Here is a 22,745-nt window from a genome sequence, read left to right as displayed (position 1 = left end):
CAACAATATAAACTCATATGCGCTACTTTATATGTATACCTGACCTTGATTTGTATCTACCACTTTCAGGGCACAGACCGTAGAAGACTGCCCAGTACTAGCCCCGCCTCCCAACCACTAGCCCCGCCTCCCAATCTCTGCTAAGCTTCTGAGGATCCATTCCTTCTGAACAGGATTCCTTTATGTTTATCCCATGCATTTTTGAATTCCGTTACCGTTTTCATCTCCACCACCTCCCACGCCGAGATGAGGATACAGGAGACAACCTTGATACAGCAAAATTGCGAAACATAGTTCTATGTCGGTGGATTAGTGTCTCCAGCATGAAAAATACTACTAATGAAAGCTAAGTACATTAGTGTACATTAAATTGGAAAAGATTAATGCTTAATGTTTAAAATTGGGAAAATTTGAAAAAATTTATATGAAGAAAATGTAAATGAGAGGATTAATGAGGATTGCGGTGTGCCCCTTGAAAACTGCATGGCTCAGCTATAGCCAATACGGAAGCACCTACGCTGATCTGATGAGCCTATAAAGAGTATAAAGCCTATTCAGTCCTGTTTAAGAATAATTACACTGAATATTGGAGTGAAGCTGAGTACTCTGAAGTTGTTTGTACTAATTATGGAGCGGCATTTCCCCCCCCCCCCTTCTTTCCTCAACTCCCCTCCACAGCCTACCTCCTTTTTTTGTTTCTCTAAAGGTGGCGGCGGCAGCGATCCCCATACGCTGCTCTGCTGCAGGCACCGGCGTCTCCTGTACTGCGGCCCGCCTCTCTGATGTAACTTCCTGTTTCCTCAGAGGTGGGCTTCAGTACAGGCGGTGGTGCTGGTGGCAGGGCAGCACATGGGGATCTCTGCCGCCTCCGACTTTTGAAAACAACAACAAAAAAGAAGGTAGGCTCGGGGGTGGAGAGAGATGCTAGACCGCAGCTGGGGAGACAGGAAGGAGTTGGCAGGGGGGCACGAAGCTTTGGGAGTGACCTGAAAAAGGCAGCAGATTGCCTTGGACTGCCCCTGCAGGTAGGCCTGTAGCTCTTTGGCCCCACCTCCTCTGAGCTTGCATACTAGAGGTGGGCCATATGAATACAGGACCTTGGTACTTGAAATACAGGACTTACTTAATACCTTTCATAGCAGCATAGCCAGAACCAGAGGAAACCGACAGGTCTATGGGGGTGGAAGGGTAAGGACCAGAGGCCTGGTGGGCAGGATTGGGGAATCAAATTAGTTCAGAAGTTCGTGATAAGGAAGAGGAAGTAGAAGAAACTTGGAAGACCATTTGGAGAGGTGAGAAAAGCAGAATTTCATGGGAGTGTAGGATGTTAGGCAGCACAGTAGCTACTAGCTATATTGAAAGTGCTTAGGGTTAACCAAAAGTAAAAAGTTCCAATGGTTTGCCCACATAGTGGCAGTATTGTTTTGCAAGTCAATCTGTGAATAAGTGGATATAATGAAGAAGACATTTCAACACCTAACTATCAATACACATGATTAATGTTTTATAGATGCATTGCTGCCCATTTCACGGGAACTGCTTGGTCCTCTTTCTAAATGTCATAGTTACTCTACCGTACCTTGCAATAAATCTTAGCTTTAGCCTCTGCCATACAAGGAGGTCTCTGGTTTCTGTACGTTTCAGCACAACGTGTAGGATCAGAGGCTCTGTGCTACTCACCATTTATGAGAAACCAACACTGTACATAAAGTCCTCAACAGATTGTAGAGAGTATTATTTGTTCTGACATTTACACTCAACTTTCTTTGCTCTGCATTTCCCTGTCTCATCTTTTGAATTCCTAGGTCTTCTGTTTTCTATTGTTGATACTTTTACATTTTTGCTTAAAAAATAAAAGGTGCATATCTTAAATATGATAAAACTCTCTGTAGTGACTCGATGTGTTTTAGAAATCAAGGCCGAGGGTTCAGAACGAACCAGATTTAGTAAGATTCAGGGCACAGCCATGGGTATCTGACGACCTAAGCAAACCATCAGCCATCAACCCATGCATCCTTGCCCCTTCCCTAGCCCCCTCCTCCCATCCGGTCTCCAGCGTATCCCTTTCCTACCTGTCAGGTATCCATCATCTCTCCTTATTTTCCTCCCCTCCCAGATGTTCAGCATCTCTCTCCTTTCTTCCTCCCAAGGTGTCCAGCATTTCCCCCTCTTTCCCTTCCCCTGCCACCACTGCTACTGTCACCACCACCAAACTTGACAACGCTTTTCTATTCCTGCCCCCCAACAGTTTGCAGACAATGCACCACATTATAGTTAGAGGACAAATCTAATGTAATGTTACAGAATCACTAGAAGAAAGCCAGGTTTCAGTGGCACACAATACAGCCAGTTGTCCATCAGCTAACGTATAGAACGAAGCAGCTTTTTATGTACTAAGTGGGCATTTAAAAAGGGAAGGATTGGGCCCAGGGTCTGCCAAGAGGACACAGCTGGGCCTGGGGCAAGACTGCCCCCTAGGCTGCCGCCACTGGCCCCCCCCCCATATTCACGCCATCCCCCATGTTTGGGCTGCCGTCCCCTTACCTTCTTCGGTCTGTCATCTCCTGCTCCTGTGTGCCCAGGTTATCATGTTAATGCAATCATCCATGAATCCCCCCCTACCCCCAAAAAAACAATCATTTGTTTGATAGGAAATCATACTGCCACAGTGTTTTGAAGATTTGAGATGTTGCAGGATAATGATTTCATATGTCATTGTATTTTGCCAAAACATAATCACTCTACCCTCTTTTTGGATCTGCAAAGACTGTTTAGTTTTGTTTTCCTCAAACCAGTCATTAAAGATCCCTCCCAAAACCTGTAATGTGGCCAGGTTCTTTGCCTGCCTAAGCAATACTGTAAGCATTTATAGGTGAATAACTCTTCTGGGCAAGGCTACCCAATGAGTAATTCCCAGGTTCCGTTTACAGAAGTCTGGCTAAACCAACTTCCTAGCTCTCTGTCAAGGGGTGGTTATAAAGGAACCTGGCTGTTCTGGGCCTACACCAGAACTTTTCTTCTGTTAGAGAGAACTGGAATAAAACAAAGTCACTGCTGAAATATATTAATTTATAAATATAAATAATACACCCTACACTACGGCTTAGCTGTACAAATGTAGCTCCCTTATGCTGATAAGCAAACTATAGAATGTATTGTCTAACTAAAACACTGATATCACTGGTTACTAGGTTATTACACAATCCTGATTAGCAATACTGACTAGGTCATGAAGTAATACAGTAAGCAGCACATCTTCCTGATCACAGTTCTGACTAACCCGCCTTTGCTGAGGCAAGAACCTACTAGCTAATCCCCGACTATTAGGAAATAAACCTCTGTAATCCTCACCTAGCTGACCCTGGGTGGTCGCTCAGATGAAGTGGACACCGGTTTTCCTTTTAGACTGCAGCTGTCTTCCACACGAGTCCCCGTCTTAGGAAACAGCACAGGCTCCTTGCAGCATGCAGGATTACAGTCCCTCTGGCCGGTACAGCTGAACCAACAGGTACTTTCTTCAGATGGTCAGGTCACAAGGTTGTGGACCACTTCAGGTCTCGCTGGTCTGCTTGCCAGCTACCCTTCTTCCAGTAGAACCAGACAAATTCTCCCTTTCTTCCTATCTTCCTTCTCTCTCGTCTCTTTTTCTCTGTCCTTTTTTCTCGTTTCCGCTCTCTGGCCCCTGATTCCCAGATGACCAGACAGCAACCAATCAGGATCTTGTCCAGCTCCTTCCCTGAGCAAGAAAACCTTTTTGATCTTCCAGTTGTTAAATTGTGGTATGCATTCCTGTCTCTCATCAGACTCACTGGCACCATGGCCTTACCCCCTGTAGCTCATCAGGGAGGTGCAAGGGTCAGGTAGCCCACTGCATATCCTTGAGTTTTTCCAGACCTGCCAGTTATTACCACAAGCAGAGCTCTGCCACAAACAGAAAGTTGAATCTGCTTGGTCACTGAAGTGCAGGGTCTTAGTTCACAGACTCCATCTTGACATAGTTGTATACACAGGCTGAGACCAGCAGAGTGAGGCTCACAGGGAAATAGCCCTACAATACCCTTGGCAGTTCAGGAAGCTGGACCCATTTGAATGGTGGGGGTCATACAACCCAGGTCTAACTCCAATGATTTGGCCATAGTTCAGCACTTATGTAGGAGTTCCAGTACAGCAGCTCAAATATGGCAAACCTTCTCTAATGAGGTGTTTTTGGAGACCCCAGACCTGGCGCTCGATCAGGTCACCTGTCTCACCTGCCAGTTCTGATGGCCCTGAATGTACCCCTCATCCTACTCCTTCTCCATCCCTTGCTCTCAGGAGGAGCAGCCTAATGGTTACATCAATGGGCTGAGAAGCAGGGATGTCAGGGTTCAAATAGTACTGCCACTCTTTGAGATTTTGGGCAAATCACCTAACCCTTCACTGCCTCAGGTATAAATTTAGGGGCTGATATTCAGTGGTAGATATCAGGGATGAAAAGGCTCCTACCCAGTTTATCTCTCGCTGACTAGGTGATCCCTGGATTTTCAGCAGCACATAACCAGAAGTGCCACTGAAAATACAGGGAGAACACCAGCAGGATACTATTCGGTTAATGCTGGCTTCGTGCAGGGTGGAGGCAGTGTTGGCCCGGAAGCTATCCAGGCACCGATGATACTCAGTGCTGGTGCTTGGATAAATATCCAGGCAAGTAGAACCACAGAAATAGTCATCAAAACTTGCCCAGAGAGTTTTTGGGGCAATGGAGCTGAACATTATCCAGGATCTGGATAACTTCAATGCCCAAGCATGACCTGGATATTCAGTGATGGTATATCTAGGTCGAATTTCTGCCCATGATGGTCAGTGCCTTAAAAATCACTGACAAGGGCCTTTAGATTGTAAGGGGTCCTTTTACTAAGGTGTGCTGAAAAATGGCCTGCGCTAGTGTAGGCGCACGGTTGGAGTGCGCAGATCCGTTTTTCAGTGCACCTGCAAAAAGGCCTATTTTTGCCAAAAATGGACTTGCAGCAAAATAAAATTGGCGCATGTCCATTTGGGTCTGAGACTTACCGCCACCAATTGACTTAGCGATAAGGTCTCACACGCTAACCGGGCAGTAATGGTAAACGCACGTACAATGCCGATTATGACTGGTTATTGCTGCTCGCCAGAAAATTTAAAAATATTTTCCAGTGCATGTAGCGGACGTGCGTAAAAAATGAAATTGCGGCCTAGGCCAAGCAGTAGTTCAAAATTGATGTGTGTTAGATACGCGTAGGCACCTATGCCCCATGTAAAAAAGGCCCCTAAGCCTTTTGGGGACAGGGAAATACCTACAGCACCTGAATGTAACTCTCTCAACACCTACTAGGATGAAATAGCACCCTTAAGAGCAAGATCTTCACGTAAGTGTTATGATTCTGCCGGTTTGGCTGAGGGGGAGGGGGGGAGGTCTCTTCTGATTGGCTGCCAGGGGTTGTGCTGACATCAGGGGATAGTACTTTAGCTTGCAGCTGAAGAGTTTCTCTGCTTTTGCGTTACTTACGCTTGGTGGTAACTGGAAAGCCTGATAGTTTTCTCTCAGAACATGCTCTAGGTTCTGACAGGGATCTGTGTTGTGTTATTCTTTTCCTTCCCTCTGGGTTAGCTGCTGCTGTGTGTGTCTAATCAGGGTCAGCTGCTTGTTTGTTTAGTGGGGGCTGGGCATTGCTTAGCCTCTGGGGCTCTGGGCTGAGTGAGAGGTTCTCCTTTGTTTGTTTGTTTTAAGGATTTCTCTTCCCAGTGTCCCTGCTGGCTCAGTGAGTTTAACCCTTTGTGTACTGTGTATATGGTGTTCCTGCCTCTGCCAGTGTGTTTGTTCTATGGGCCCTGCGCCCTCTCGGGGGAAGGGAAGCGTTCTCTCTGATTGTTTGTTGATTTATGGAACTCTCTCTCTGCTGGCTCTACAAGCTTAATCCTTTGTGTTCTGTTTGCCTCTGTCTACAGTGGGTTTGAGGCAAAGGCTTTCTGCCTTCCTTTTGTGTCTGGTTCCTCTGGCTTCTGCCTGGGGCTTCCTACCCTGGTGGGGGGGGGGGTGCTGTGTTAGTTCCCTGCGCTAGTCCCCTGGGTGGGCGTGGCCCACTCTGGTTCTTTGTTTCTCCCTCTGCCCTATTGCTGGTGTTCAGCGCGTGTCTGGCATCTTGGGGCCCGGGGGGCCCTCTGGGTTCTTTCACCCCTCCCTGTGTGTGATTGGGTTCCAGTTCAGCCGTGAGGCTCGCACGAGTGGCTCTGTGTGCATGGGTTCCGGTTCGGCCGCGAGGCCCGCCTGTATGCCTATTTCCCTTCTTCCTGAGGGACTGCGGGGAGGGGTAGCTTAGGGGTATTGGATAGCTGGGATGTGTGGTGGTGGGTCGGTCTCCTCTTGGCCTCGGCCAGGGCCCAAGGGCTCACGACCAACCCAACGGATTACAGTAAGCATAACTCGATACCATGGTTCAACGATGAACTGAAAAGCTAAAATTATCTATGGTGAAGCCCCAGGATACATGACAGACTTAATCGACCTACCAACTAGAAACACATCCGAATCAACACGAACATACCTAAATCTGCACTACTCAAGCTGCAGAGGACTCAAATACAAATCAACTTACGCATCCAGTTTTTCCTACATAAGCACACAACTGTGGAACGCATTACCAAAAGCCCTGAAAACTACGTACGACCACCTAAACTTCCGGAAAAAAACTAAAAACTAACCTGTTTAAAAAGGTGTACCCTACCGATCCAACATAAATGCCTGATCCCTGCAACACAACAAAACTAAAGTGCTTATTGGACATAACACAACTCTTCCGTTGTACGATTCCCTAATGTGGTTGGGCCACATGAACTATATCTTACCACAACATCACTTTGTATTTGTTTACACCGGAGTCTCCAAATGCCTCTCCGGTACTATGTAAGCCACATTGAGCCTGCAATTAGTTGGGAAAATGTGGGATACAAATGTAACAAATAAATAAATACTGCAAAAGGCATGAGCTAAACAAATCCTAATCCTTCCGTCCCTTATAGAGTAATATATGCCTTATTTCCCTATAAGAGGATTCAAAATAGTTTATATCATATGAGATAAAATGCATCCATTGCAGGTTGGCCTCCTTTGATAGAATAATTTCACATGCCAATTCCTGTACAGTTGGTCAAACAGAAATCCTTGAAAAGTTCCCTTGGAAAAGTGCTACAGGAAACATTCCCCAAGAGCAGAAAGAAAAGAAGGAACCTAAATTTTCAACATCTGCAGTGCATTTCCCACTCCAGGATTAATTAATGGGCAACAAACATTTTCATCTTGGCACAGAGTTCGTCACATTTTCAGAGAGGTCTCAATACAGTGGAAGCCATTATGAAGACTGTGTGGCACATCCAACACCCACCTTACCAAGGAAGACGGGGAAGTAGCAAGGGGTTGGAGGATGGGTGGGGGTTGGTAATGCTTTCCAGCTGTGGAACAGATGTAAAAAGGGCCAGAGATGGGGAAGACACAAGTCTGCATTTTGGGCTAATTATATTGTTTGCTCAGTTTTACCACTGCAGCCTTAGACCCTAATAGGAGATTCAGTATAAAACTCCATAGATTTCAGAAAACGGCGGAGGTGTCCTATTTTGTTTCCGGTCCTATGGCAGTTCAAAGTATATTTTTCTTATCTCTAACTATATAAATGACAAGTGACCGACTCACCCGCAAATGCGCAGTAGAGAGCAGCTGCCATCGACGTTCCGTGCATGCGTTGCAGTCACGGAACAGCTGTCGCGTGGCGGGAATAAAATAAAATGATAACTGCATGAAGAGGAGACGGGGAGGCCAAGCAGTCCTCAGCAGCGGCTCACAGAAACGGGAGTGCGCGGCACATCATGCCCGACGTTCCTGGGCGGAGCTGCTTCGGCAAGCTGGGCGAGGCTAACCTCCGGAGAGAAGCGTGATGTTCGCCTTCCCTTCCCTCTCTCAGCTGTGGTCCCGTCCTCCCGCCCTTGCGGAAACAGGAAATGAGGGCGGGACCACAGCTGAGAGAGAGAAAGGAAGGCTCCTGAAGCGCACAGCTCACACGCTTTTCACTGCTGCTGCCTGCCGCTGTAACCCGATGAGGTAAGATGGAGGGACGCCTTGGAGCTGGGAGGGATGGATGGAGGGAGGCCTTGGAGCTGAGAGGGACGGAGGGAGGCCTTGGAGCTGGGAGGGATGGAGGGACGCCTTGGAGCTGGGAGGGATAGACGGAGGGGGCCTTGGAGCTGGGAGGGAGGCAGGCCTTGGAGCTGGGAGGGAACAGACTAATACTCGCCCATTTTAACGGGCTTAACGGCTAGTTTTATTAATAAACGGGTCAATATTCAGCAGGCGAAGGTGAGCGTTTCTTTTTTTAAATGCTTACCGTCGCTGGCTAAGTTGGACCTGCATTTTCAATACCGGGCCATCTGCAGGCATTGGCATTTAAGATCTGGACTTGACCAGATAGGAAACAGCTACCGAGACTTAAGCAAGTCCTGGTCAATATTGAACTGGGCACCTGAATAAGACACTTATGTGGGTTCCAGCTTAATATTGTAGAAGAGTAGCTTAATGGTTTGTGTAGTGGGCTGAGAACCTAGAGAACTGGGTTCAATAACCACTGCAGCTCCTTGTGGCCCTGGGCAAGTCAATTAACCCTCCACTGCTCCAGAGGCAAACTTAGATTGTGAGCCCAGTAGGGACAAAGTACCATGTGTACAACATTGCATATATATAGTAGCGCTATAGAAATGATAAGTAGTAGTAGTAATATTGGTTAGAAACCATATAAGGGTGTTTGGCCAAGTCCCGATCTCCTCCCAAATTCCAATCACCCCTCACCTCCAGAACAGCAACAGACCCCGCCCCCTTCTGATTGCTCCTCCCACCCCCAGAACTGCAACAAAACTACCCCCTCAGATCTCCTTCCCACCCCTCTCCAGAAGTGGATCCCCCACCCCACCCAGAATAGCAACTGACCTCCCCAAGGATCTCCTCCTCCCTAGCCTACCATTTTCAATCCTGCCCATCTCGGCTTCCCCTTCAAAATGACTGCTGCAATCTCTAGCGGCACTCTTTGTGCTCTTAGGCAAGTCACTTAAGTGTCCTCTTTTTCAGGTACAAAATTTAGATTGTAAGCCCTTGCGCAGGGAGCTGCCTACTGTACCAGTTTCTGGCAGGGCTGGATTTAAGATTACAGCATTTCTAGGCAGAAGAAAGATGGGGACAGGAGCCCTCTGGAGATTGGAGAGTGGGGTATCTCAGTCCCAAATCACAATTTTTGGGTGCCTCCAGAATTTGGCAACTTGGCATGTGCCTATGCTACTTATCCTAAACCCAACCCTGATACCTGGATCTTGGAAAGGCAAACAATAAACCATGTGGCTACTGGCCACTCTCAAATATCTTCTGCAGGCACATGGTATTCACTTTTCATTACATAAAATGCTCTAGCTTACATACAGTGCAGTTTTTGGAACAATTTAGGGGTCATAGTAGATGACAGCAGAAAAAGACCTGCACGGTCCATCTAGTCTGCCCAACAAGATAAACTCATATGTGCTACTTCTTGTGTATACCTTACCTTGATTTGTATCTGCCATTTTCAGGGCACAGACCGTAGAAGTCTTGCCCAGCACTAGCCCCGCCTCCCAAACACCAGCCCCGCTTCCCAATCTCGGCTAAGCTTCTGAGGATCTGAACAGGATTACTTTATGTTTATCCCACGCATGCTTGAATTCCGCTACCGTTTTCATCTCCACCACCTCCCGCGGGAGGACATTACTAAGGCGCCTTAACAGATTTAGGGCATGCTAATGATTAGCATGCAGTAAATAATAAGGTGCCCATAGGAATATAATGAGTGTCTTATCATTTAGTGCATGCAGTCATTAGCGTGCCTTAATGAAAGGACCACTTATTTATTTATTTTCCTTTATTTCATATACCACCAATTGTCAATGGGCTGAGAGGCTGGGAAACCAATTTTTAAATCTTGCTTTTCTGCTGAAATTCCTCAAGATTTTGAACATGTCACATTATCTCCCAATGCCTCAGGTATTTAGTTAGATTGCTAGATATTTGGGGGAGGGGGTACTTTTGAGGGTTAATTTTATAAATGTGTGCTGAATTATTTAGTTTCACAAAAAGCTGAAAACCTTCCTTTTCCAGAAATTCCTAAGATCATAAGCATTGCCATACTAGGACAGACTGGAGGTCCATCAAGACCAGTATCCTGTTTCCTACAGTGGCCAATCCAGGTCACAAGTACCTGGCAAGATCCTAAAACAGTACAATACATTTTATGCTGCTTATCCTAGAATATGCAGTGGATTTTCCCAAATCCATCTTAATAATGGCTTACGGACGTTTCTTTTAGGAAATTATCCAAACCTTTTTTTTAAACCCTGCTAGGCTAACTGCTTTTACCACATTCTTTGGCAACGAATTCCAGAGTTTAAATACTTGTTGAGTGAATAAATATTTTCTCTGATTCGTTTTAAATTTACTACTTAGTAGCTTCATTGCGTGCCCCTTAGTCCTAGTATTTTTGGAAAGAGTAAACAAACGATTCACATCTACCTGTTCCACTCCACTCAGTATTTTATAAACCTCTATCATATTTCTCCTCAGTCATCTTTTCTCCAAGCTGAAGAGCCCTAGCCGCTTTAGCCTTTCCTCATAGGTAAGTTGTCCCATCCCCTCTATCATTTTTGTCACCCTTCTCTGTACCTTTTCTAATTCCACTGTATCTTTTCTGAGATGCGGTGACCAGAACTGCACACAGTATTCAAGGTGCAGTCGCATCCTGGAGCAATACAAAGGCATTATGACATTCTCAATTTCTTTTCTATTCCTTTCCTAATAATTCCTAACATTCTATTTGTTTCTTAGACACCGCTGCACTTATATATTGCACTTTATAATCTAATTCTTTTTTTTTCAAGGTTGTAAATTCTAGTTTCTTATACAAAGCTGCAGTACGCACTAGCGTGTGCTTATCACAGCTGAAAGAGGCTTGTTGCAGGATGCACCGAGGTATTCTGTAGTAATTTTGCAATGTGCGCATGCAATCAGCATGCTAATTAATTTTTTTCACCAAGGGGGTGTGACTGGGGCAGACAGTGGGTGTTTCTGCTCTAATCAGTTAGTGCGTCTGCATTCCCGTGCGCAAACTGACTAGCGTGTGAGCCCTTATCGCATACAAAATAGGTGGCGGTAAGGGCTCACACACTAATCTTTTTTAATGGCCATGTGCTAATGGCAACATTAGATATAGCAGAATTAAAAAAGGTTCAAAAAAGGGTGATCGAAATGATAACGGAATATGGAGGAGTAGCCTAGAGGTTAGTGCAACGGACTTTGATCCTGGGGCACTGGGTTTGATTCTCACTGCAGCCGCTTGTGCCTCTGGGCAAGTCACTTAACCCCCTATTGCCCCAGATACAAATAATAAGTACCTCTATATACTATGTAAACCACTTTGAATGTAGTTGGGGAAAAACCACAGAAAGACAAGTCCCATTTCCCTTTCTCTCCCTAAAGGGATGGAACGCCTCTCATATGAGGAAAGGCGTAAGAGGTTAGGACACTTCAGTTTGGAACAGTAACAGCTGAGGGGAGATATGATTGAGGTCTACAAAATCCTGAGTGGTGTAGAACAGGTGAACATAAATTGAGTTTTTACTCTATCAAAAAGTACAAAGACTAGGGGACACTCAAGGAAGTTACATGGTACTACTTTCAAAATGAAAAGGAGAAAACATTTTTCACCCAACACATAGTTAAGCTCTGAAACTCGTTGCCAGAAGATGTGGTAACAGCAGTTAGCGTATCTGGGTTTAAAAAAAAAGGTTTGGAAAAGTTCCTAGAAAGGAAAAGTCCATAGTCTGCTATTGAGGTAGACATGGGGAAGCTACTGCTTGCCCTGGGATCACTAGCATGGAATGTTGCTACTCTTTCGGATTCTGGAATCTTGTTACTTTTTGGGATTCTGGAATCTTGCTACTCTACTGTAGGAAGCAGGATACTGGGCTAGATGGACCACTGGTCTGACCCCGTATTGATTTTCTTATGTTCTTATGAACCTATTCTATAACTGTGTGCCTAATTGTGCCTAACTGGGCATCATTTATAGAATTTGGGGGATAAAGTGTAATGTCTAAGCATGTATGTAGATTAGCATCATCTTCTACACTCCACCCAAACTAGACTCTTGTACATATAAGTCTACAGACAAAGTATGAGTCATCAGGTCAAAGTGCATTGTTATACATCATTAAGGGGACCATTTACTAAAGCTTAGCAGGTGCTAAATGCTAAGAAACAGGTTTAAAATGGCATTTGTGCTAAGCTTTTAGTAAAGGGCCCCTAGTTATTTTATAAGAAGCCATTTATATGTTTGCAAAAAATGACTTTATAAAATGACCAGCAATACAGAGAGCACCTTATATAGAATTCTAAGCCCCTTATAGTCACAAAGCAAACCTTCAGTAAAAAGTTTAAATCATTACTGAAAGCCTGGCTCTTTGAACAGGCCTCTATAAAGCTGATTTATTATGCAGCTCTGCCTTGGTCTGGCACCACTGTTTTGAAGAGTTTATGTAATGTAATCTGTTTATAATTTCTTTTAGGTGTGTACATTTTTTTCCTATATTATTGTAGTCCCTGTTTGTTTTATTAATTTGTGTATTAATTCCGGAATAAATAAATAAATAGGAGGTATATGAAAAGATAGGTGCAAAGAGTATGATCAGAATCCCTCTTCTGCTTGAAAATCTCAGATTGAAAAAAAAATAGTTTTGTTCATGTATTTAGAAGTACATTGTATTGAATTATATACTTTTTTAAATATATCAGAATAGAAAAAAATCTATTATGCACAAAAAGCATCCCATATAAGTCCATCCGCTGACTGGCTGTGCATGCAGAATGTAAGCATGTGTAAGTCTAAAAATGTGTTACACGCAGGCAGCCAGCCCCTGCTGCACGTCAGGAGGACAACGCCCTCGGCACGGCTCCGCCCCCTCTGCCCTACTCACTTCGTGCCATTCTGCTGCATCCCAGCTGTACACCGTGCACTCGGCTGCCTGGCAGGGCTGCTCGGAACGGGGTCGGCTGGACGGCTTGCACTCGGCCTCTGGCACCGCTTTCAGAGCCGGACTCTGGCAGTCCACTGCTCTCCGCTGCACCCCTCTTCCACAGGAAACCGAGCACTGAGGAAGAACGCAAAGTAAGTTCTCAGGTCAACATTTCAGCCTCTTTCAACTTATTTCATTTCAGAATTTTTCCATGGCACTCTTTGCTTTAACATTTTTAAATTAATTATTATTTTTATATGATAAAAGATGATTAGAAATATGTGCTGGTTCTTTGCAGCACGCAAGCTGTTTTCTGTATTAAGAGAAAAGCCTTTTTACAGAAAACCTCTTGAGTGCACATGGCCATAAAACGGAAGGCGTCGAATGGGTCTCTGTGTGTCTCCCTTTCCTCTCAATGATGTCTCGCCTGTTGGAAACAGATAGTTTCTCTACCAACAGTAATTTCTGGATAGTGCTTGCCACAACACATCTAACACTGCTTTAACAGTTGATCTGTATAACAAATCCATCTGTTGGCTCCTGGATTATTAGTTGTTAAGTTATGACTCCTGCACCTACAGGTAATAACATCAGCTTTCTTCAGCATCTGGGATTCGGGACACTTCATTAATTGCTTCCTAAACTAACCAATTTGTTATTTAAAAAACAAACAAACGCTGCATGCATCCATTAAACAGTATCTACCTATCTATCTATCTATCGAACGTAGATTAAAGTCATCTGTATCATGTGGAAGCCCTGGTCTCAAGCAGCTGCAAAACATTTGGAATAGAAAATCTAAAGCTTTGACAATATGTTGAATTGCTTATTTAAAAAAAATGTTAAGGTTATGCACAAATGCAAAATGATAATATCCTGCAATATTTTTGCAATTTAAGTAGTCGTTTATTTAGCCAGAGCTAAACCCCTCGGAACACTTGCCCTTGAGTTAAGTGTTATTGCAAGTGGTAGTTCGGAATCCAGCTCTGGAAAATTATGGCTTTTCATGTCAGCTTATGAAATTTGGGATTATAGAGGCCACTTGGCATAAGAGACAGGGGTATGTCTGCTAAAGGATATTATGCATTAACATGAAAGTGCACGCGAAAATGCTTACCGCAAAGCATGTTAAAGTGTTTTACTGTAAATAATTTCTTCGCATGCGCTAAGGGGGGATTCTATATATGATGCCTAAGAAATCTTCACAGAAAACATTGGATTTCTGCACAAGCCTGTTCTATAAGCCACGCCTAGATTTAGGCGCAATATATAGAATATGCTTAGGCAGAAATCGTGGCGCCTAACCCGGCGCATAGATGTAGGCGCAGAGGGCCATAGTCTATAACAGTGCCTTTAAATGTTGGAACACCCATGAAACGCCTATTTCCCTGCCCATAACCATGTTCCCTTTTCCCTGTGCGTGTTAGAAATTAGACGCACTGTGTTACAGAATACGCTTAGCAATTTGTGCATGTAAATTCTAATTGTTGCTAATTAGTGCTCATTATTGCTTGTTAAGTGCTGTTATTAATGCTAATTAGCTTATTAAGCCAATTAAGTTATAGAACACGTTTGGACTTCAGTGCACAACTCTAGCTGCGCTATATAGAATCCGGGGGTAAGTATATGTTTTTTTGTATTTATGTTTTAGAGGGGGCAGAGAATGGGCGTGGATGCGTTATCCAGGTAGCGCGTTCCGATTACCACATGCTAACTGGTCAGCGCATCCATAACACGGGAGCCCTTCGTGCATCCTAAATAGGAGGTGGTAAGTCCTCCCTAGTCAAGTTTTTTTCAGGTTATGCGCGCTAATGCAAACAGTGCATGACCTCAGAGAGAAATACTGGAAACTGCCCCGTGTTAGCATGCGCTACGTCCATTTACTGATGCACGTTAGTAGACATACCCCTTTGTTTTAGCATGACCTCTAACGCAGCGTTGCAGGAGTGGATTCAGGAAACGGAGGCCAAAGTTAGGCGCCGTTAAGATATGTACTAAGCACCAATTACGGTAAAGGTCACTAAGGGGTGAATTCTATATATGGCGCTGAAAAAGCGCTATTCTATATGCTGCACTTAATGTTAGGCGCAGTTTATAGAACAGCACTTATGCCTAGGAATCATGCCTCACTTTAGGCACAGCCATTTGCATCAACTGAAATGTGGCGCATACCCCCCTTATTCTATAACAGTGCGAATAAATGCTAGGAACGTCCCCGTTCCACCCATGACCCTACTATTTCTGCACCCATTTTTTTTACTTGTGCGTAAATTCCTATTAAATCTAATTAGTGCCAATAATTGCTTGTTAAAAAGCCAATGATTGGTGCTAATTAGCCTGTTATTTAATTAAATTGCATGTGCAAATTGGGCACACATCCAAATTTCTGTGCGTAGTTTTTGGCGACTTGTAGAATTAGTGGGTTAATGCTAAGCACCCAACTTTGGGCGTGAAGACTTACCCCTACTGGAACCTGGTGTAAAGTGCCGGCACACAACCAGGGCCAACAAGAGGGGGGGGGGCAGAGGGGCAAGATTCCCCCGGGCCCGGCCTCCAAGGGGGGGCCCTACACTGGGGTCTGTCTCTCTCCTGCTCTTGATGGGACCTGGGTGATTCCAGACACAGGATTCTAAATTGGGGCCCCTGGTTTGGCTGGCAGGGGTCCCCAAGCCTTCCTCCAGCAATGTTCTCTGCCGCATTGCCAGCCTGCGGCTGCTTCTCCTCAGCCACACATTCTCAGTTTTGATGAAATTGAGCTTGTGTGATGTGATGGGAAGCAGCCACAGGGCAGGCAATGCAGTGGAGAACAGCGTTGGAGGAAGGGTTCTTCTGACGGGGCTTGGGGACGCCTACCAGCCAAAGTATGTGGAGTTGTGGCGGGGGCAGGGAGGTGGGGCAAAATGTGTCCCCCACTTTGGGCTCCGCCCCCCAATCTGGAGTCTTGTTATATGGCATCCTGGGGGGGGGGGGGGGAACAGCAGCAGTGGTCCTGCCCCGGGCCTGGCTCAGTCTCAACCAATGGGAGCTGGGCACATAAATGATCCTATTCTATAACACTGTGTCCAAATTTCCAGACTGCCCCTTATCTGCCTATGCCACTCCCCTGGCCACACCCCCTTTTCAGTTGTACATCAGACAATTTAGATGTGCAATGGTGTAGAATAGCGTGAGGGCAGATCTCCAGATGGCATAGTTTCAACATAGGACCTCATCTTGGGATAATTCCTATGGGCTTCTTTTACAAAGCTATGCTAGTGATTCCTGTGCGGCAAATGACAGGAAGCCCATTAAATTCCTATAGGCTTCCACTCATTTGCTGCGCGGAATCGCTAGTGCGGCTTTGCAAAAGAAGACCTATGTTAACCTAAGAAAGGAATTTTTTAAACATTATTCCTGAAGCAGCATGAAATTAAATCCATAACAATATACTCAATGGGAAAATCATACCAATAAACAGACTCTTGTCTGTTTCCTAAAATTGAATCTCGCAGGAAATTTTGCAAGCATGGGTTTCATCCATGATATGCTTTAGAAATTTACCGAAAGCCTTACTGAATGCTCTTCTCATTGTGCAGAGAGCCATAGAAATATTTCAGATTAATAGTAGTAGCAGGATCAACATAAAAATTATTTAGACAAGACTGATTTTTAAAACCTATTTTTTTTATTATGGAAAAAACAGATTCTATTAATCTGTTTTCTTTAATTTTTTTTATAACCCATTGATCTTTTAAGAAGTGTAGTGTCCTGCTAGTGTTGGTGCATGGTAAAAACGTTAGCGTGCATACAGCGTGGCTTAGTAAACAGGGCCCTTAGTATAGAGGACTCCCCCCCCCCCCCCCCCCAAGTCATCAGATAAGGAGACTGTTTGGGTTTTTTTGTAGGGAGATGAAAGGCAGAGCTGCAAACAGTTTAAAGAGCTCCTTTTAAGTAAATGTGGGCACTTGGCCAGTTTTTGCCCTTTCATCCTAGAAAAGAAAGAAAGAAAGAAAAAAAAAAAAAAAAGATTTCCCTATTGTCATTCCCACATGTTATCCAATACCAAAAAACCAAGGATGACAAGAAGATATAGCAAGTCACAGTCTTCTTACAGATCACATCATTTAGACATTGTTTAATGTTCTTTTTAATTGAGCTTTCTCTGTTTTCAGACTTTGTGTATCAGTGCAAAGTCTGGGGGCATTTTTTTCCTTGCTGACTTCACACCAGTTTTCAAACGAGAACATTTTCAGCTCAGGAAAACTGTGTACAATCTATCTGCACCTATTTATTTATTTATATATCCCAAAATAACCTAAAAGGGTAACAAAAACATACATAAAATAAAAATAATCATAAAATACAAAAAAATTAAAATAAAATGAGAAAAAAAGCTAAAAGCATGTTTAAAATAATTAAAAGTTATATCTCGTTATGTTAAACAAACCTTAAAACAGTCAATCAACCACCTACTACTTGTGCGGGTACTTTTTCCATATATACTTTTGAATATGCAGAAATGCGCACATAAATTTATTTATTTATTATCTCGTTTGTACCCCACATTTTTCCAACAGCGTCAGGCTCAATGTATTCTCTGCCCCAGTCCTGACTCCAGCATAAGTCTACACACATACGGGAGAATTCTATACATGGTACCCAAGATTGCGCACACAATTTAATTGATCAATGAGCCCTTAAGCAGCAATAATTGCGTACTTACATCTATTATTGCAGTTAATAAGCATCAATAAGAATTTGTACACGCAACTGGCTGTGTGTTATTCAATGTGGAAGCTCAAATGACTAAAACCTTTCTTCCCAAGAGCAACCTTTCGATATCTAATACAATCAATGGTCCTAAGCCACGCAGATTATTGCAACAGAATCTACACGGGTTGCAAAGAACGACTCATAAAAAAACTCCAGACCGCCAAAAATACAGCAGCCAGGCTGATATTCAGCAAAACACGCTACGAAAGTGCCAAACCCCTTCGAGAAAAGTTGTATTGGCTCCCAATCAAAGAATGGATCACCTTCAAAATCTGCACCTTAGTCCACAAAATCATATATGGTTTAATCCCAGGATACATGACAGACCTTATAGATCTGCCAGTAAGAAACAAGGTCAGATCATGAAGATCCTACCTAAACCTAAACTACCTAAATTGCAAGGGACTGAAATACAAAACAACTTTCGCATACGGCTTCTGCTACATAAGTGTAAAACTATGGAATGGCCTCCCAAAAGCTGTGAAAACAATGACCACCTGAACGTCAGGAAATCACTAAAAACCAACCTCTTCAAATCGGCATACCCTAACGACCCCGCATAAGCCTCTTCACCCAGCAACATAGTAACATAGTAGATGACGGCAGAAAAAGACATGCACAGTCCATCCAGTCTGCCCAACAAGATAACTCATATTTGCTACTTTTTGTGTATACCCTACTTTGATTTGTACCTGTGCTCTTCAGGGCACAGACCGTATAAGTCTGCCCAGCACTATCCCCGCCTCCCAACCACCAGCCCCGCCTCCCAACCACCGGCTCTGGCACAGACCGTATAAGTCTGCCCAGCATTATCCTCGCCTCCCAACCACCAGCCCCGCCTCCCAACCACCGGCTCTGGCACAGACCGTACAAGTCTGCCCAGCACTATCCCCGCCTCCCAACCACCAGTCCCGCTTCCCACCACCGGCTCTGGCACAGACCGTATAAGTCTGCCCAGCACTGTCCCCGCCTCCCAACTACCAGCCCCGCCTCCCAATCTTGACTAAGCAAGACTATAATTGTACTGGACAACACGCAATCTTCATCCCTTCCGACCCTCCACTTATACCTCATACAATCACTATATAACCTTGTATCTGTTATCAACCGACTAGGCAAGCGCCTCAGACGGTACTATGTAAGCCACATTGAGCCTGCAAATAGGTGGGAAAATGTGGGGTACAAATGCAACAAATAAATAAATAAGGATTGGCGCCTAACTCTCATAGGGCCAGATTCTATTTATGGCGCCTGCAAAATCAGCACTGAAAAAACCCCATGCATAGCGCAATTATATAAGGGGCTTTACAGAATCGCACATGGCGCAAAACTGTGCCTAAATGTAAGCACCTGGAATTAGGTCTAAAATGCAGATGCCTACATTCAGGCACAATTCTATATTTAAGTGCGCAAATTTTGGGAACGCCCCTGGAACACCCATAACCACGCTTCCACATAGTTATGCACGATTGAAGTTAGGCACAGATTGGATACGCGAATAACATCAGAGGCGCAGATGCAACATGCACTTAATTCTCAAGCCCAATTAGTGCTGATAATGGGTTGTTACCACCTAATTATTAGTGCTGATTGGCTAGTGATTCAGTTAAGTTACGCGCATTAAATTGGGCGTATGTCCAATTTATGCTCATAACTCTAGGCGACATATACAGAATTTGGGGGATAGTGCGTATCTGAAAAAAGACCTGCAAGGCTTCGTTCTGTTTCTGTGAGTCTGACGTCCTGCATGTACAACGTGCAAGACATCAGACTCAGAAACAGAATGAAGGAAGAAGAGGACCTCAGCTGGCGGGGGTTGGGGGTCCCCCGCCAGCAAAGGTAGGCGATGGTGGGTTGGCAGCAGGGGGGGGGGGTCGAGAGGGTCATCAGTAGGAGGGTCCAGGGCCAAATCTACGGGGGCCCAGGCCCCCGTGGCCCCACATAGCTATGCCACTGTCTGGTAAAATCTGGGCTTAACATGGGTTAACGCGGGACTTCCTGCGTTATAAGCCCAGACGGAAAGTGGAATTTTTTTAGGCCTTTTTCTTTTAATTTCAAGCTGTACACTAATGTTCCCAGGAGGCGGGGCAAGTACTGGGCAGACTTCTACGGTCTATGCCCCAAAAATGGCAAGGATAAATCAAGGTCAGGTATACATATAAAGTAGCACATATGAGTTTAGCTTGTTGGGCAGACTAAATGGACCATACAGGTCTTTTTCTGCCGTCATCTACTATGTTACTATGTAGGTGACTGCACATACCTGAATTTTCAGGGCCAAAGCCAATATCCAGGATTACTTCAACCCCCTGGATTAAAAACTGCTGACTGTTGTTGGCTGAATAGCTGCCTTGTATTTAGTCCCAGAAAAAGGTGTCACATTATGGGCCCCTTGTACTAAGTGGCAGTAAGCCTAACGCGGGCTTACCGCTTGCTAAACAGCAAGTACCGCTGGGCTACCGCATCAGCCCGGCGGTACTTCCCACCCCTTGCGCACTGTACCCAGTGGTAATTAGGCAGTGCCAAGCGCTGCGCGGTTACCACTGGGTTAGCACAGGAGCCCTTTCTGCCACTTTAATGGGTGGTGGTAAGGGCCCTCCCCCCTGAAATGGCTGCACGGCAAGTGCTTTACTTGCCGCGCAGTCACTTCCTACAGGAAAGAGAGACTTTCCTTTTACCTGCTGCAGTAAAAGGGGGCCTTGGCGCACGTGAAAAACGCGTGCTGACGCCAGCTCAGGCCCCCTTTTGCCGCAGCTTGGTAAAAGGGGCTCTATATTAAAAAAAAAAATTTGTTTGATAACAAACCAGATAATATACTTTGCCCAGACATGTGAAAACTTGGGGGTTGATATTCAAAGCGAATGGCTCCTGGACACAGTTAAATCGCTTGTTCGGGGGCTCTCCACTGATATTCAGCATCACTTAACCAGTTTGTGCTGCTGAATATCACCACAGACGTCTAAAAACTCAAAGCCAGGTATTTTGTCTACATATGTAGAATGGCGATTTCTGCCTAGTTTCTGCTGCGCGCTGGAAAATAAAATTTATTTTCCGGCACTCATAGCGGACAAGCGTAAAAAATGAAATTACGACCCAGGCCACGTGGTAGCCGGGCAGTAACTCCGAATTGATGTGTGTTGGGCATGCGTAGGCAGCTACACGGCTTAGTAAAAGGGTCACTGAATGCTGGTGCCCAGCTGTGGCCTGGCGTTAAATATCTGGGAATAATGCCAGTGGCAGCTAACCCCCCCCCCCCACACACACAGAATATTGACCCCTTTATTGACAACAGAACAGAAAAGTGCATCCGGACAATGATGCAAAAGTAAAAGTAAATCTCACCTGACCCCAGTCTCCTGTTTTCCACTTTGGACATCTTCCTCCCCTGCACTTCTTTTGCACATTAGGTTTTGGGAGGTGTTTACAATATTCGTTTCCTAAAAGGTCACCGTCCTTCATTGCACAGTAAACATTTCGGGACTTAAATCCCCTTCCGCAGGAAACTGAACACTGTAAGATAAAAACCCAAGCTCATTATTCCTTGGATGCATCCATCCATCCATCCATCCATCCAAACAGTTTTAAAACAACTGGCCTTATCACTTATCATTTCACTGGTAAAGAAATGCAGCACTGTACAAAGAAGGAATCTTTGTTTTGGAAAGTTCCTTTTTTTATCCACTCCCAGAATTGTAAGTCTAAGTAAATCAGGGCACAGCCATACGTATTACTATACACCAGAAACATTTACCTTCATATATCGAGGGTCATTTTATAATAAGTGCCTAGGAAAAGAGGCCAAATAGGTGCTTATTTATTTATTTATTTATTTATTGGGCTTTATTAACCACCTTTATGCAGAGATTCACCTAAGGCAGGGGTAGGCAACTCCAGTCCTCGAGAGCCGCAGGCAGGTCAGGTTTTCAGGATATCCACAATGAATATGCAGGAGATAGATTTGCATATTCATTGTGGATATCCTGAAAACCTGACCTGCCTGTGGCTCTCGAGGACCGGAGTTGCCTACCCCTGACCTAAGGCGGTGTACAGCAGGTACAGTTTAACATAAAACTGACAATTTTGTTAACAGCATAGCAATAGTAAAATAGCCAAGAATAAACATAAATACAATAAATGAGGTAAACTTGAAAACAGTAAATTGAAACCAAATAACAGATCTCCCATGAAACAATATCAAAAATTTACACATTTAACAGCACTGGAATTCAAATAGCAGAGATATAATACAATTTTAGCATAATACTGATGGTACAACTAATAAGCAATGCATTAGAACATTCAGTTAACAAAGATATGATGCAAATGATTTTCTACAGTACGGCCTATGCATCTTTATAAAATACTAGCCTACATGGTAGAACTCATGCTTTGAATGCAGCTGTGGAATGTAGACCTGCTGGAGATCAGGTTTAAATGCTCATGTGCAGAGTTCACAAGTGTGAGCCTTGATTACAGTTTTGTTTTTGTTTAATAATCCACGCTTATACTTGCAATCATCACCCATGCTCTGCCCAGACTATGCCAATAAACTAAAGAAACCATGGGCTTTCCACCTTGTGCTCACTACTGAAGGCTCTGTTGATCCTACCCCCTCTGAAATAAATTTCCTGTTTGTGAGAGGTGGGACTGGCAGAGCCTTTAGTGGTACGTGCATGGTGGAAGACCCTGTGGCTTCTCTCTGCTTTACTGCAGCTGCTACATGTGCCAGAAAGCAGCAGTAGCAGAGGAGGTACTGAGAAGAAGAGAGGTGCCATCATGTTTGGGGGAGAAAAGTGTAAATGCTGAGTTACAGAAGGAGGATAGAAAGGGATTATGAATGCTTGAAGAGGGGAGGAAGATGGTGGACATGAGGAGGTTGGAATAGGGTGACAGAAAGGAGATGATGA

The 22,745-nt window shown here is 44.5% G+C and overlaps 1 protein-coding gene across 1 annotated transcript in view; it reads right to left on the bottom strand.

Annotated features, from left to right (window-relative positions):
* ADAMTS9 (ADAM metallopeptidase with thrombospondin type 1 motif 9) overlaps nucleotides 1–22,745 on the bottom strand; it is a 273,702-nt gene that overhangs the window by 52,483 nt on the left and 198,474 nt on the right. Inside the window, 2 exon segments of the mRNA XM_030205247.1 lie at nucleotides 13,048–13,221; nucleotides 21,181–21,348. Of these exon segments, the coding sequence (XP_030061107.1) occupies nucleotides 13,048–13,221; nucleotides 21,181–21,348 (342 nt within the window).

The sequence above is a fragment of the Microcaecilia unicolor genome, chromosome 6 (genome assembly GCF_901765095.1).
Source record: "Microcaecilia unicolor chromosome 6, aMicUni1.1, whole genome shotgun sequence".
Taxonomy (NCBI): domain Eukaryota; kingdom Metazoa; phylum Chordata; class Amphibia; order Gymnophiona; family Siphonopidae; genus Microcaecilia; species Microcaecilia unicolor.
The sequence above is the reverse complement of the archived record's forward strand: the minus strand, read 5'-3'. Positions and strand labels throughout refer to the sequence as shown.